Here is a 15,531-nt window from a genome sequence, read left to right as displayed (position 1 = left end):
TGTTTGAACGATCTGACAGCCTGTGCCCTCTAATTATAGTGTTCAGACTTATACTGAATTTAACTATAGATAGGGATGAACTTAAATACCATCTTGCTATTATTTTGCTGTGCCCGTTTGTCCTTTGTTCCTTTTCTTCTTTTCCTGCTTTATTTTGGGTTTAATAAACATCTTTTTAATCATCCCATTTTATCTCCTTTAATGGCTAATTTATTTCAATTTTTCCAATTTTCCCACTAACGTGCCTTTCTGGTTCCAGGATCCAATCAGGATACCGTGCTGCCTCTGGAGTACCTTTGGAACGAACGAATGTGGGCCCCGCGGCTGCTTCAGGATTCACAGTGCACGTCACAGGCTGTCTTCCGGGGGTCATGCCACTTCACACACAAGGACCCTAAGCAGCAGACTTTCATTGCCAGTCTTTGTGCTACTGTCATGAATTTTATCTCCACATATGTCAAAACCCCCAAAATACAGTATTGTAGCTTTCAATAGTTACTTGTCTCTTAAACATTTTGATATTTTTTATTGGTAAAATGTATACAGAATTTTACCACTTTAACCAATTTTAAGTGCACAGCTCAGTGGCATTAAGCACATTCACTGTTGTGTGACCATCCCACCATCCGTCTCCAGAACTTTCTCATCATCCCAATCTGAACCTGTTCCCATTAAACACTAAGTCCCCCTCCCCCAGCCCCGGCCCCACCATCTACTTCCTGTCTCTGTGGACCTGAATCCTTGGGGGACCTCGTGTAAGTGGATCACACAGGATTTGTCCCTCTGTGTCTGCCTTATTTCCCTTTAAATAGTGTCCTCAGGTCCATGTGTGCCACCGCAGGTGTCAGAGTCCGTCCTCTTTAAGGCTGGGTGACGTCCCAGGGTGTGCATAACTCCACATTACCTTGTTCACTCATCCGCCATGGGCACTTGGGTTGTTGCCACTTTTGGACCATGTGGATAACACTCTATGAACACTGGTGCACAAATAACTGTTTACGTCCCTGCTTTGTGTACACCCAGAAGGAGGATCGCTGGGACACATGGTAATTCTGCCTAATTTTCTGAGGATCCTTTGTATTGTTCCCATGGTGGCAGCATTAGCAGCCATCCTAGCGGGTGTGAGGTGCTACCAAGTTGTGGTTTCAGTTTGCATTTCCCTGATAAGGCGTGATGTTGAGCAACTTTTCATGTGGCTGTCCTCTTTGGAGAAACATCTATTCAAGTCCTCTGCTCATTTTTTAAATTGTTTTGTTGTTGTTGAGTTTTAGAAGTTCTCTATACAGTAATTGTCCTTGAAAAAGACTTTAAAAACTAGAAAGAAACGTCTGTTCTACTTACTCATGTACTGACCAGTCAGGCGCTCTCCATATCTCTGCAGGGTCCTTTTCTCTGGTATCATTTCTTCTGCCTGCAAATCTTTTAGTATTTCTTGAAATTCTTTCAGCTTTTGTATGTCTGAAAAAGTCTTTATTTCACCTGCATTTTTGAAAGGTATTTTCACTGGGTATAGAATTCTAAATTGATACATTTTTTTTCCTTTCAAAACTAAATTTAAAGGTATGTTCCACACTTGGCTTGCAGTTCCTGAAGTCTGTTGCCATAGTTACTTTTGTTCTTTGAAATGACATTTGTCTTGACAGTTGTCTTTTTCTCTGGCTGCTTTTAAGAGTTTTATCACAATGGTTTTGAGGAATTCATCAGGCTGTGCTTCCATGTAATTTTCTCCACGTTTCCCCGCCCCTGAGCCCCGGGCCCTCACCCACAGGCACATCAGGGGGCTCGAGCGTCTCAGTTCAGTGCACTGGAGCTCTGTTCACTTGTTCCCAGTATTTTCTGTTTCAGTTTGGGCAGTTTCTATTGCCATGTCTTCAAGTTCACTAACATGTTCTTCTGCAGAGTCTAATCTGCCTTTAATCTCGTCCAGTCTATCTCCTTTTCCATCTTGACAGTGTTTTCATCTCTGGAGTTCTGTTTGGGTCATTTTAGGTCCTTCCTTTCTTCCCTTAACATGCTCTTTTTCTCGACCTTTCTGAACATGTAGAATGTACTTATCATAGCACTTCTGATGTCTTTGTCTAATCTGCCACCTGTGCCTTTTCTGGGTCTATTCTACTGATTTTCCTTCTCCCTGTGCATTGTATTTCCCTGTTTCTTTGCATCTCTGGTGATTTTTTTCTTATTGGACACTAAACATTGTAAATCTTATCTTATTGGATTAAAAGTTCTATTTTTGAGCTTTCTTCTGGGGTGTTACTACATTACTTGAAACAATTTGGTCTATTTTATTTTTTTAAAGATTTTGTTGGGGAAGGGGAACAGGACTTTATTGGGGAACAGTGTGTACTTCCAGGACTTTTTTCCAAGTCAAGTTGTTGTCCTTTCAATCGTAGTTGTGGAGGGTGCAGCTCAGCTCCAGGTCCAGTTGCCGTTGCAGGGGGCGCAGCCCACCATCCTTTGCGGGAGTTGAACCGGCAATCTTGTGGTTGAGAGGACACGCTCCAACCAACTGAGCCATCTGGGAGCTCAGCGGCAGCTCAGCTCAAGGGGCCGTGTATAATTTTAGTTGCAGGGGGCACAGCCCACCATCCCTTGCAGGAGTCGAACCAGCAACCTTGTGGTTGAGAGCCCACTGGCCCATGTGGGAACCGAACCAGCAGCCTTCGGAGTTAGGAGCACGGAGCTCTAACCGCCTGAGCCACCGGGCCGGCCCCAGTTTGGTCTTTTCGAGGCTTGATTTTAAATTCTGTTAGGAAGAAACAGAGCCGTCTTTCGGGGGAAGTGGGCCGAGTGCCGAGGCCTCTCCACTTGGCTGTGGGGTGGCGCCTCGTGCCCGGTCTTCTCCCAATGGCCCAGCTGCGGGCAGTCTCTGCACACACGTGAGCCTTCAGAGGCTCGTGCTTTCTGCGCATCCACTCCAGCACCCGCCTATGCAAGCTCCAGATGCCTTGGCCGCACTTCTTAGCTCAGTGAGGCCCCCGAGCCCACGTCCCCCAATGTTGCAGTCTGAGAGCTCTCCTCTCTCAGCCACACCCTGGGTACATCTTACTTGCAGCCCAGGGTGCACCTCATTTGCTCTCGTCTGTCAGGGTCACTGTCCTGCAGTTTGCTGTCCAATGTCTGGATAGTTTGTATTTTTTAAAAAGTTGTTTACGGGCAGAGCACAAACCTGCTCCTGGCACTTCACCATTGCTGGAAGCCCAACAAATATTTGTCCCAAACAAATGTGCAGGCACTGCTCTGGTGAAACGCCGGCGCACATGGAACTCAGCTCACAGTTCGGAAACGGAGAGCAGTAACAAATACAGATCATGTCAGGTGATGAGAAGTCAGGAAGGGTAAGGGGACAGTGACGGAGGGTGTCATGTTGGGGGCTGAGGCCACGCACACCTGGCAGTGACAGATCAGCTGCTGTGAGGACACACAGAGGGCAAAGCAGGGGCTGGGAGCCCTGGCAGCTGATGGAGCCGAGCACACCTGCCAGCTCGAGTTGGGCCGGGCTGCAGGGAAAGGAGGAAAGAGCTGACGGGTCCAGCTGGAGCTGCGCCCCAGGGGGCGGGCGGGCGGAGGAGTGAGGTAGCAGCACGCGTGGGAATGAGGGCGTGGGGTCAAAGCGTGCCAGTGGACACCTAGAGGATGCCAGGCGAGAGATGACCCTGACGAGGACGGCCGACAATGGCTCGCTGTTTCTGTGCCCATGGCAGACTGCCCATCAGTCAGACGACCTCAGGACGCTCGCTCTCAGCTCAGATGACCCCAGGCAGTCACATGCAACCCCTGTCCTAATCGCCTCTCCACAGCCCTCCCTGCCCGCTTCAGCGGTTCTGTGCTCAGCCCCTGGAGCAAACCGGACCTGGGCCCGGCTCCGCCCCATCACCCAGCTTCCTCTAAGAGTGTCCCCACCCCTCAAAACTAGCCATGACCCCACTGCCCACCAAACACCGCCCTAGCCCCACGAGCATGGAAGGCCCCATCCTGCCCCCAGTGCCGAGGTGGCCCTGCAGGGGCCTCTTGTGTGGGAACACGCAAACCACTTGTCCGCAACTGTCTGTGTCTCCTGCCAACGCCATCACCTGTCCTGTCGACTCCCTCAAACTTCAGGCCACACAAGCTGCACTACTGAATCGCCCCCGCTCGCTACTGCTCTTGGAGGGCGGGGCCTGTCAGCTACCCAGGACCCCCATCACACAGGCACACAAAAAAGCGAGCGGACACAGGGATGGGGCATTACGGCACCATTTCAGGGACAGTCTGGTGCGCTGGCACAATGGTTACCACTCTGGAGTCAGACAACCCGGGTTCAAATTCTTTCTCACCATGACTGGCTGGGTGGACTGGTAAGTTTTATAGATGGGAAAACTCAGGTTCTGGCCTCAGTTTTCCCATCTATAAAATGGGGGATGACCGGGCATGCACTTCACATGAAGCCCAGGGGGCATTAAATGAGCTGCTAGGACCCACTGTGGGCTGCCTCTAGCACCAGCTGGTCACTCGTCCAGGAGACAGCACCCTCTGGACTGTCAACACAAGCAAGTCCTTGCGTCCAAATATAAAGGGATTTATTCACTTCTGCCACCAGGAGTACAAAACATAAAACAGAAAGCCCCCCCCCCCCAGCTGTTTTCTGCGTCGATGCCCATGAGGTCATCCAGGCAAGGCTGCCATCCACTCCAGGCCCTCAGGCTTCGAACACTGCACAGCTGGCACACAGCACTTTCTCATGAATGTCACTGCAGCTGCGACATCGCAGGGAGAAGGGAGAAGAGCTGGTGTTAGGAAGCTGAGTTGTGTCCCCCAAATATGTTGAGGGGCTAACACCCAGGCCCTCAACCTTGCTTGGAGACGGGGCCGTTCACTTCATTTGTGAGGATGTAGTCCCCCTGCGGTAGGGATGGGGGGACTCTGAGAAAAAGAACAACACATGACAAGAAAGACATACTCAGACGAAAGGTGACATGAGGACACGGAGGTCACCAATGTGCCAGAGCACCGGAAGCTAGGAGAGACCTGGGGCAGGTCCTTCCTTGCAGCCTCAGAAGGAACCAGCCCTGCTGAAGCCCTGATATCGTACTTCCGGCACCAGAGCGAGGGAACAAAGGCCGCCTGTCTGCTGTGCCCGTTGGAGCAGCTGTGTTGAGACAGCCGCTGAGCTACCGAGGGCCCCACTTGGGTTTCAAACGGGATGGAAGCCCCCAGAGAAACTGCCCAGGTGTCCAGTTGGGATTTCCTGGACTCCGATGGTTCACGCCGGGAGCACGAAAATAGGGTCAAGAAGAGGAAATTCAGGGACTCGCAGGGACATTCATCAGGAGGGGTCTTGAAAGGACAGGAAATTGGTAGCATGTTATAGGAAACACAAGGAAGGCTGCTGAGTCTGAGAAGTCGGCAAGGAAGTCCGAGCTGCAAGCTACCTGGTATTTCAGATAAGCCCGCTGTCAGCAGGTGAGCCGGGAACCAGCCAAAGCTCATGCCAGGACCACCCGCCAGCAGCCAGGCTGTGAACCCCGACAAGCCACGCTGGAAGCAGCTGGGGAGAGGCAGGAGGCTGTGGGCACAGCAGGCCCGAGGCCTGGCTCCCAAGCCTGGGGACGCAGCTCAGCTTTGTGACGTGGAGCAACTTGTTTGTTCATAAAACAGGGCTGAGAGCCCACACCTGGCTGTGGCCATGAGAAATGGGTGTGTACATCGTGAGGGTGCACCACAAATCCTGTGAGTAGCTAGGGAGGAGGAAGCAGGAAGTAGAGGCTGGGAGGGAACTGGCAGGGGAAGTCCTGCAAGGACACTGCGGGCAGGAGGAAGTTCCCCGCGACATGGGGCTGGCAGGGTGCCCGCCACCCCTCAGCCTGCCCTTGTGCTGTATGCTAACGTGAGGAGACCATGGCCATGCAGGCCCTGCCCCGTTTGCACATCAACAGAAGGACAAGAGTGAAGGCGGTGAGATCAAGTTACACTCGGACCTCGCCCAACAATATCACTCCCCAAATGGGTAGCGTGAGTGCTCCCTAGTCCTGTGTCCCATTCCCTGGGGCCTCCCAGAGTCCCCACCTGCCCGGCTTTCTGTCTTGCCAGCAGGCCCACCTAACTTCCTATGTTTGGCTCTCAAGTGTCAGGGTGAAGGCAGTTTTGGGCAGCTCCCAGTCCGCTTGGGGCCCCACGTCTTTCCTACAAGACGCTGCCCACACCGCCACCTGTCAGCCCAGGGTCACCACTGGGCTGGCTCAGCGCGTACAAACTCACTCACATGCATGCACACACGCGCACTCAACTAACAGGCCAAGCAAACACTGTTTCCTGCTTGACAGCCGTAACCAGGCACACAGGACATGGTGACACCTGTGGCGCACCTGCTCTCACCTATCAGGCTTTCCTCCAGTAAGGAGCCACCACGTAGGAAAACCATGTGCACAATCCCAACGTGAGGGCTTAAAGGACCGAATATGACTGTTTAACAGAAGACGGAAGGCCTCGGCCAAGCAGAGCTGGCAACCTGCGAGGCCTGACTCCCCTCAGAAACGACCGCCGGGGCGCCCCACGGTGCGAGCACTTACTCCACGAGCGCGCACAGGGCACAGGCCACGGCCCCACAGCCACTGCAGGTACGCACACACCGCCCGCACAGGGCGCGTTCGCACTGGCTACACGCCGCCGGCCCATCCACGACTCGCACGCACGAGGAGCAGGCTCTGGACGCCACCCCGGATGTGTCTGTGAGGAAGAAACGCCACCTGTCAGCCCGGCAGGGACGCGCAGTGCTGAGCCTGCGGGGCCACCGCCTCCCCACTGGGGAGAGGCCGACCCTCCTGCAGCTGGCCTGCCCAGATGCTCAGGACAACCCATGCGCAAGGACAGCAGGGTAGCTCTGTGACTCCAGGCCGTGTCCCTCCCGTTACTGCTCCCCAGACCCCCACACCCTGGATGCAAGGACCAGCTCTTCCCAGGACGCATCAGAACTCTCCTGGCCTTTGTCCTGTGACTGGCATCTCTGTCACAGGTTAACAGAGATTCCTGGGCTCTGCCCAGACTCAGGGGTGGGCTGGGGTCTCTGTTTTTAACCAGGGACACAGATGTCAGTCTGACACGCACACTGCACCGCACAGACACCAGACCAGGCCGCCCCCACCCCGACAGGACTGTCAGGAAGCTGCAGGGAAAGCGGGCAGGACATCCCAGTGGGTCTCTGCTCCTTTCTGACCTGACTGTAACAAGCCAATTCCCAAGTGCCAGAGCTGGATGTCGGCGGGGGCAGCCTCCACATGTCAGGGGCCTTCCCGGGTTGCCCCAGCTCCAGAAGCTGGGCAGACAGTGCCTCAGATGGGGGGAAGTGCCTGTTGTGGGCCTCACTCACCGGCTTCGCAGGCCGGGGCTCGCCTCCTGGTCAGCCGGCCATCTGGTCCGATTAGCATCTGTCCATGTGTGGCCCGCGGGGCCTCTGTGGGGCCGGGCTTCGGGGACTCTGGCAGGTCAACGATGGCGCAGCCTTCCTCCCACATGTGGTCCATGTAGGCCTGGGCCCCACGAAAAAGCAGCTGCCTGGTCTTCTCTGGGGAGACAGAGCACTCCTCCTGTTAGGCCTTTTGGCCCAGAAGCCCTCGCACAGCCATCCTGTCTTCCATGCCGGGTGTGTGAGGCCCCTCCGTGCTGTCCTCCGGTCACCCCTACCCACGCCGCTCCCTGGGGAACTGCACCCACCCTGCCTCCCACCCATCCTGAACCGGCTCAGCTGCTACTTCCTACAGGAAGGTTTGGGGCTGTGCAGCCCCACTCGGGCTCCCTCTCCGGTCACTCTGCTCATTTTCCATACAGCTCTCTCAACACGTGGCCTCACCTCACGACTGCTCCCCTCCTCCCCTGCCCCACCAGACAGCTGTGTCTGGCAGAGGAGTTCTGAGCTGTGGAGCACGGGTTCACAGGCAGAGGCTCAGAGCTGGGCCTCCTTCACCCATTGCACAGCTGCTGGCAGGACATGGCAGCAACTGGCTCCTGAACTTTCCAGACCTCTGCAGGCTCTGGACAACCCACCCACAGAGCTGAATTGGCAGCTCAGCACCCACAGCAGTGGCTTTCTTTCGGGCCACATGTCAGTCACCTGGGAACTTTCACAGGATCAAATGCCCATTGCCACCCCCAGAAGTGCTTTGTTTGTTGTTTCTGTCTTGTCCCAACAGAGCCAGGGTGGGGATCCTGGAAGCTGGTGGCACTATGTGAAATTGACAGGAACAGTTACTAGGTAACTCAAATGGAGTGGCTAATGACAGCCCGGCCACCAGCTCCTCCTTTGGGCTCTCCTGTGCCCTCCCCAACTCACAATGGGATGGAAATTAGGGGGAGGGGGTGTCACATGGCGAAGCTAATGTTTATCTTCAAGGTCTTGTGGTCAGTGTCATAGCCTTGAGCTTGGAATTTGCTACACAGCAGTTCAAACTGGGCGTCTGCCCTGACTATGGAATGCCCAGGGAGCCCAGCCCCTCTCCCTGGAAAACCTGCAAGTCATGGGGCCCTGCAATCGCTCCACGACAGGCGGTCAAGGGAGAGGGGAAAGCGCCAGACTGCCTTGGTCCCCATTTTTAGTTCTTGCTGCTGGTAGTGTTTATGTTTTTTGAATGTCCTGATGGATTACATATGCAGTTCAGCCACAGGCCCCATGGCTTCACTCCTTTTCATCACCTGCATGGCCTTGGGAAGCATTTGCGTTTGCCACCCGAGTGAGCAAGGAAGGAAAGGCAGAGTGGGTGAGGATGGTGGCCGTTGGGATGGGGGGAAGAGGCAGAAAAGGGGGTCTCCTGAGGCTGGGCTCTTCCCCAGCCCCTAACACACAGCAGCACCACTTAATTACAAACACCCAGGTCACTTTCTAACTGCTGTGCGGGTGCAAACCTTGTGCCTGCGCCCCCGACCTCTCAGTAAGGTAAGCTTTACATTAGAGCCGTCCCAGAGTGACAACCACCCCAAACTGAGGGCCAACAACATCAGTGTTAAAACCTGTATGAGCGCCAGTGACAAGGACTCCAATGGCTTACTGCCCTCACACCTCACCCGGAGGTGGCGAGTCCAGCCACACGGGCCTACTGCACCGTCCGTTTCCTGGCTGTGCACCGTGTGCTCCACCTGCCGGGGGTCCTCCTGTCCCCGCTCGCCGCCTAACTCCCGGTCACCTGCGGGAGGTCACCTGCGGGAGGCCACCTGCGGGAGGTCACCTGCGGGAGGCCACCTGCGGGAGGTCACCTGCGGGAGGCCACCTGCGGGAGGCCACCTGCGGGAGGTCACCTGCGGGAGGCCACCTGCGGGAGGCCACCTGCGGGAGGTCACCTGCGGGAGGCCACCTGCGGGAGGCCACCTGCGGGGCTGCGCGTAGACTCTGCTCCGCCAGCAGAGCCCTGGCACCCTCGCAGGTGGCGCTGCAGCGACCTGTGCCGGCGGGTCCTCTGCACATTGCTGTCCCGCTGGTGTCCCCCGGACCCGGGAGCTCGCGGGGCTGGCAGAGCGCGCCGCTCAACCCCCCCGTTAGACCGGCCGACTCCCCCCGGGACGGCCCGCTCCGGACTCTCGCGCGCCGGGGCACCTCGTGCTGTCAGGCGAGGGCGAGCCACCGGGCTAGGCGCGAGCGGGGCGTCCCCGCGAAGCCGAGGCCGCTCGTTTGCAGGGTCGTGGCCAGCGCAGGGGACGCGGACGCACTCGCTCCTCCTGCGGTGCCCCAACCCGGCCCCCGGTGGCCCCCGACCGCCCAGCTCCTGGGGGCGCGGCCCGCGCCGCACAGAGGACGCCCGCCCCGCTCTCACCGAAGATCTCCTGCGAGTAGCGCTCGGCGCACATGCCGCGGCCTAGCTCCCTCCAGCCTACTCGGACCTTGAGTTGTAGCGGGGCCGCGTCCCCGAAGGGGCAGCCCCGCTTGGGCATCGCCGCGGGCCCGGGGAGCTCAGCGTCCGCCCCGCGCCTCGCCGGTGACGTCACAGCCGCGCGCCGTCCCCCGCGCAGGGCGGGGACGGGGCTCGTGCGCGGCGCGGGATAGGCCGAGGGCGAGTGTGGGGGCGGGGCTCGCGGGCTGCGCGGCGCGGGATAGGCCAGGGGAGATACCGGGGGCGGGAGTTGGCGGCGCGGGAAAGGCCTGGGTCGCAGTGGGCTAACCAGGGCGGGGCACTGGGAGGGCTAGAGGCGCGGGATAGGCCGGGGTGAGGCTGTGGGCGGGACTCTTGCGCTGGGGGCGGGTCCTGTGTGAGGTGCGCCTCCTGATAGGCAGGAGGCGACACGGGGACGACATTCCTGGTGCAGAAGGGGCGGAGCGTCTCATTTTTTGTGTGTTTTTTTTTTTTTTTTTGGTCCGTAAACTGTTGAAACTGGTTATAGTTCCTCTTTCACGTCACCAGAGTTGGAGGATGAGCTCCTTCCTCCTAAGTTTTACTTTGAAGGAATTCCCATCCTCACGGAAGTGGAGAGTGGCCAGTGCACGACCCGGGTTGTCCTGGGCGCGCGTCCGGCGCTGCCACGTCACATCCGGCCCCGCGACGGCGGCGCGGGAGCCGCGGGGAGAACACGTGCTCAGGGGCTCAGATGCTCCGTGGCCCGGAGGTGCCTCCCACGGCCTCCGTGTGGCTCCTGCGTGACTGCCTTTCCAGCGAGCAGAGCGGCTTCGGCGGGACGTGACGCCCCACGGGACGTCAGCAGCGGGGGAGCGCTCCACGCGGCGGGGGCCGGCGGCGGGGCCCCAGGTCGCCTCACGTCGCTGCTCAGTCCCCGGGTCCCCGGCTCGCCCTGTGTCCCGGCGGAAACGTCCGAACCTGTCCAGAAAGGGAAGGAGTTCGTCTGAGCCAAACTGACCGACAGCTGCTGGGAAGCAAATGGGCAACGGGTTCAGAAAATGCTCCAGAAAATGGCCGTTGGCAGCTTATTTTATACATTAGAGTCCGTGGAGGAAGGTTACATGTGACCCATCGGTTATAGATTAAGGGGGCGGGGGAGAGCGAAGCGGGACATCCCCGGGGTGGGATAGACAGTGAGACGGAGACACAGCCTCTGCACGGGGTGGGCGCGGGGAGTTAACGGCATTTTACAGCAGGGATGGTAATGGCACCAGAACAGCGACAGGGGGCCCCAGTCCCCTGCCTGCCGTGCTGGGCGGAGCCCGGGGGGCCGGGAAGGGGGAGGCGGCGTTCCCAGGGCCTGTTACCCCGATGCAGAAAGACGGCAGACGGGCTCACTTGCGGTGGGGCCTGGCCTTGGTCAAGGAAGCCACAGGCCCGGACGTGACCACGCGCCGCCTCCCGCTTTACTTAGGAAGTTTGGTGTCGAGACCATCCTGTGGGGCGCGGGGTCTCCGCCTGCGGGGCCTGCAGGCTGGCCTCCCGGGGCTTGTCAGCTTCGGTGTGTGGCCCTTTTCCTTCCGCACGTTTCAGGGAACCGACTCAGTGATTGTGCCGTCACTGACTCAAACACCACTGGGTTTGCTTCATCCCAGGAAGAGCTGCAATTCCTGGAAATATTGTTTTTAATCTTAGGAATTGCTGGAGAGTTGTTGGTGTTCAGATTGAAAGCACCCCCGAGCCTTCGAATACTCTGAGTGGATAATGGGAAATGTGGCACCACAGCCTGCGGGGCTCACACAGGACAATTACTGTCTCCAGTCCTGGAGGTGGGAAGTCCCAGGCCAGGCGTCAGCACCGTGGGTTCCTCCTGAGGCCTCGCTCCTGGGCCTGTATATGGCTGTCTTCTTGTGTCCTGATCTTGTCTGGCAAGGACGCCAGTCAAACTGGATTAGGGCCCGCCCCTATGACCTCTTTAAAACTTCATCATCTGCCGGTTCCTCAAAAAATTGAAATACAATGACTATGTTACCCAGCAGTCCCACTTCTGCATATGCAGAGGAAATGAAATCATGTCTTGAGGACATGTCTGCACCCCCATGTTCATAGCAGCGTCGTTCACAAAGCCATGGAGACAGCAGACGATGGCGTACGTATATGCAGTGGAATACTACGCAGCCGTGAAACGACATCCTGCCCTTTGCAACCACCCGGACTAACATTGAAGGTGTTATGCGAAGTGCAATAACCCAGACAGACAAAGAAGAATACAGTCTGATCTCACGTGCGGAATCTAAAATCATTGAACTCAGAAGCAGAGAGTAGAAGGGGTTGCCCATTGTTGGGGGTGCGGGAAGTGGGGAGATGTTGGTCAAAGGGCACAAACCTCCACTTGTAAGACAGATGATTTCCAGGGGTCTAAGGTACAGTATGCTGACGACGGTTAACAATCCTGCATTGTATACTTGAAAGCTCCTAAGAGAGTAGATCGTAAATGTTCTCTCCATAACAACAACAAAATGGTAGTAATTTTGAGGTGAAGGATGTGTTCACCAACCTTATTGTGGCAAAGATTTCCCAGTATCAAATCACATTGCACATTATATGTCAAATTATATCTTACATATCGATTACATATCTATAAAGCTGGGGAAAACAATTATCTCCTTACATCCCATCTCCAAATATGGTCCCATTCTCAGGGATGAGGAGTTGGGACTTCAACATGAATTTTAGGGGGACACAATTCAGCCCCATAACAAGGGCCAAGCTCCGTGCTAGGCCCTTGGGGTGGCGTTGAGCAGAGCCAACAGGGCCCCTGCCCTCTGGTTGGACAACTGTCACGGAAGGGGAAACCCAGTCAGGAGACCTGCCCTGCCCAGGGTGGGGTCACCCCAGGAAAACTGGCTGGCCAGGACCCAAGCTCATGCAAACCATTTCTGCTCGGCATAAGTGACCTGGGAAAGTTGGACACTCTGGAAGTGAATGTTTATCGGACTGACGAAGGAACACACCTTCTGTTTTCCTGTGGGCAGTGCAGCAAACGTCCTCTCCAACAAACGCACAGAAGCTGAGGCTGGCTGGAAATGTGTTCTTTAAAATGCTTATTCAGAGTTGCCTTGATCCTAACATTTTGAGTAATAGTCGTCTCAGAGTCCCGAAGTTGTGTAGTGCGGTTGGACTACTTTCAGGAATTTTTAAATCGGGTTGTAATTTACTTACAGTGAAATTGTACGCATTTATACCCAATAGGATGCCCAGATGGTACATGTGCAATTCATCCCTCAGACAGATCCGCACGCGTGGGTGACCCCTCGCCCCTCCACGCCCCCGGCAGAAGTGACCGGTGGTCTGCCCTCAGTCCCTATGGGTAGCGTGGCCATCCTAGACCCTCACATGTGCTTCAGTGTCTAGCTACTCCTCTCAGCACGTTGACTTCAAGGCTGTCCATCTTTTCGCACCCTCAGTGGCCCACTCCTTTTGTGGCTGAATACGTTCTGTGCGTGGGGCATGTGGACCACAGCTCACTTACCTGTTGACGGACACCTCGGTTGGTGCCAGGTCTTGGCGGTGATCAAGGCAGCTGCTTGGAACATTCTCGTATGCAGCTTTGTGTGGACGTCTGTGTTCCTTCACTGTGGGTCAGTGCTTGGGGCTGGAATGGCTGGGGGTGGGCAGATGAATGCTTAATTCTAAGGAATCTGGCAGCTTTCCAAAGTGCCTGGAAACAGATTTTATCCAACCTCACCAAATTCCTTATTTATCTTTACCCATGTAGTGAGCTGAGACCATACGAGCTCGTCTACACGGAGACTGTGTCGTCGGTGCAAAGTAGAGCGAGCACCTTGTTACAACTACTATGATCCTCCAAACATGTTAGTGAGAAAGGGGGCTGTCCATCCGAGCCCATCACCACCCCTGGCCATGCGGGAGTGACAGTCGGTGCTGGGGAGCAGTTATGTCCCCTCGAAGTGAATGTCCTTTCACCCTGTAAAATATGCAGAAATGTGTGAAAGGAAAGGGCATCTGAGCTGCTCCAGGGGATGGGGTGGGGACAGACAGTGAATTCCTCACCAAGGCCTCGTGGGACTGGCCACATATACCTTCTACAGTCCCAGTTACACAGATAAATGATTATAAAGGGCAGTGTCTCTGCTTTCTACATCTGATGGAAGTTTCAAAATAGTTGCCTCCTCACCCCTTCCCATGGTTCCAGCTCCGGCTCCAGGTGCCTGAGGCCCTTACCCCATCTGCACACTGCCGCCTGTCACTGGATGTAAAACTGTCCCTGAATGCAGGGAACTCTGAGCTGCTGCTGTTCCTCTCCTCCTGCTTCTACGAGCCTCCCCGCGCCTTCAAGTTGGACACTGTCTCAAGGCTCGGAGCTCTGTTCCCGGACATGTCCTCATACGGGCCCAGGGAAAAACTTCTGAAATCTGCAGAGGCTCCAGTCCTGTTTTTGTTGACATGCAGCAACATGGTCTGGCGGTGGCTTCTCAAGATTTTGTCCAGAGATGGAGGAGAAAGAACCATGTGTTGGGGGGAGGGGGGTGTTCAGCGGCCACTGCAAAATCTCCCTCTGAAACCTTCCTGCAGCTCTCATGTGTCCCCCACGCACCTTGCAAAGCAGGCTCATAGCTTTTTATGTAGCATGGTCATGGAAGCAGGTCCCCTGGTCATGGAAGGCGGACCCCCGGTCATGGAAGCAGGTCCCCTGGTCATGGAAGGCGGACCCCCGGTCATGGAAGCAGGTCCCCTGGTCATGGAAGGCGGACCCCCAGTCATGGAAGCAGGTCCCCTGGTCATGGAAGGCGGACCCCCGGTCATGGAAGCTGGTCCCCCGGTCATGGAAGCTGGTCCCCCTGGAGACAGTGAGGCCGGGGTCCTAAGAGCTCACCCTGCCTCGGGCCGCTCTCCTTTTCTCTCTCTTGTATTGTGGGCCAGAGGGAATAATTCTTGGAAAACTCCGAGACAGCTTCTATGTGTGCCTGTCACCCACGGAGCTGTGCAGCTGGAGCGTAACCGTGTTTTCCTGACTCCCTTCAAGTCGCTGATGCGGTTCGGGCACTGTCTGAGGTGTTTGCTGGCATGGTGAAGTCACTGGATTTTCAGAATGTGGCTGCTCATCCGACACGTCACAGGAGTCAGCGTCCCACGGGTGAGGGTGGCGGGACTCATGGCAGCTGGCAGCGCTGGCACACAGCAATTTCAGCGAACCCAGCCGACATTCTCAGCTCCAAAAAGCCTGGTGTAACCCTGGCTGAATCTGGGCTTCCCCATATATAATAATTCCTTCCTTCTTTAAAGTATACCAAAAAGGCAGTTATTTTTCTAAATTGACCCCAACCCTGCAGTGTGGTTTAAGGAGGCTACTCAGCTTCAGGGTGAGCACAGCGTATGGTTGGAACGTGCCGCTTGGCCAGTGGGGATGAGCTCATTCAATGCGGACATCAGAGCGCCACGTGGAGCGCCCACTGCAATGACAAGGGGCTGCCCTTTGCACCACCGTCCCGGCAGGGACGGGCTCAGGGCTCTACAGTGAAATTTGTTTAAATGTTTGGTTTTGGAAAACATATTCACTGCTGTGGTCTCTCTTTCATGGGCTGGTTCTGTTCTGTTGTCTGAGCAAACAAACTTGGCTTTGTGTCACCAAACACGTCCGTCACCCAGGCTGTTGTCACAGTGAAGTGTCAGTGGTGCTTTTTAGTGTTTAACAGTCAAAACAAAACAACAAGGT

General features: G+C 55.9%; 1 protein-coding gene across 3 annotated transcripts; it reads right to left on the bottom strand.

Moving 5' to 3' along the window:
* Window positions 1–4,542: 4,542 nt before the first annotated feature.
* Window positions 4,543–9,969, bottom strand: SIVA1 (SIVA1 apoptosis inducing factor). 3 transcript variants are annotated; one of them, XR_013993475.1, is made up of 4 exons: window positions 9,777–9,940; window positions 7,346–7,540; window positions 6,355–6,705; window positions 4,543–4,736 (listed from the first exon to the last, which is right to left on the bottom strand). XR_013993475.1 is itself a non-coding variant. In XM_081050459.1 (4 exons), the coding sequence occupies exons 1-4, from the start codon at window positions 9,892–9,894 to the stop codon at window positions 4,827–4,829; spliced, it is 546 nt and encodes a 181-aa protein (XP_080906585.1). In that variant the 5' UTR covers window positions 9,895–9,969; the 3' UTR covers window positions 4,543–4,826. The 3 variants fall into 3 exon arrangements, 2 of the variants coding, with proteins under 2 accessions (XP_080906585.1, XP_080906586.1); XM_081050459.1 differs by having other exon boundaries at window positions 4,543–4,902; window positions 6,549–6,705; window positions 9,777–9,969; XM_081050460.1 differs by having other exon boundaries at window positions 6,549–6,705.
* Between the last annotated feature and the right edge of the window lie 5,562 nt (window positions 9,970–15,531).

Source organism: Rhinolophus hipposideros (genome assembly GCF_964194185.1).
Source record: "Rhinolophus hipposideros genome assembly, chromosome: 5".
In the NCBI taxonomy this organism is placed as follows: domain Eukaryota; kingdom Metazoa; phylum Chordata; class Mammalia; order Chiroptera; family Rhinolophidae; genus Rhinolophus; species Rhinolophus hipposideros.
This window is presented reverse-complemented; position numbering and strand designations above follow the sequence as displayed.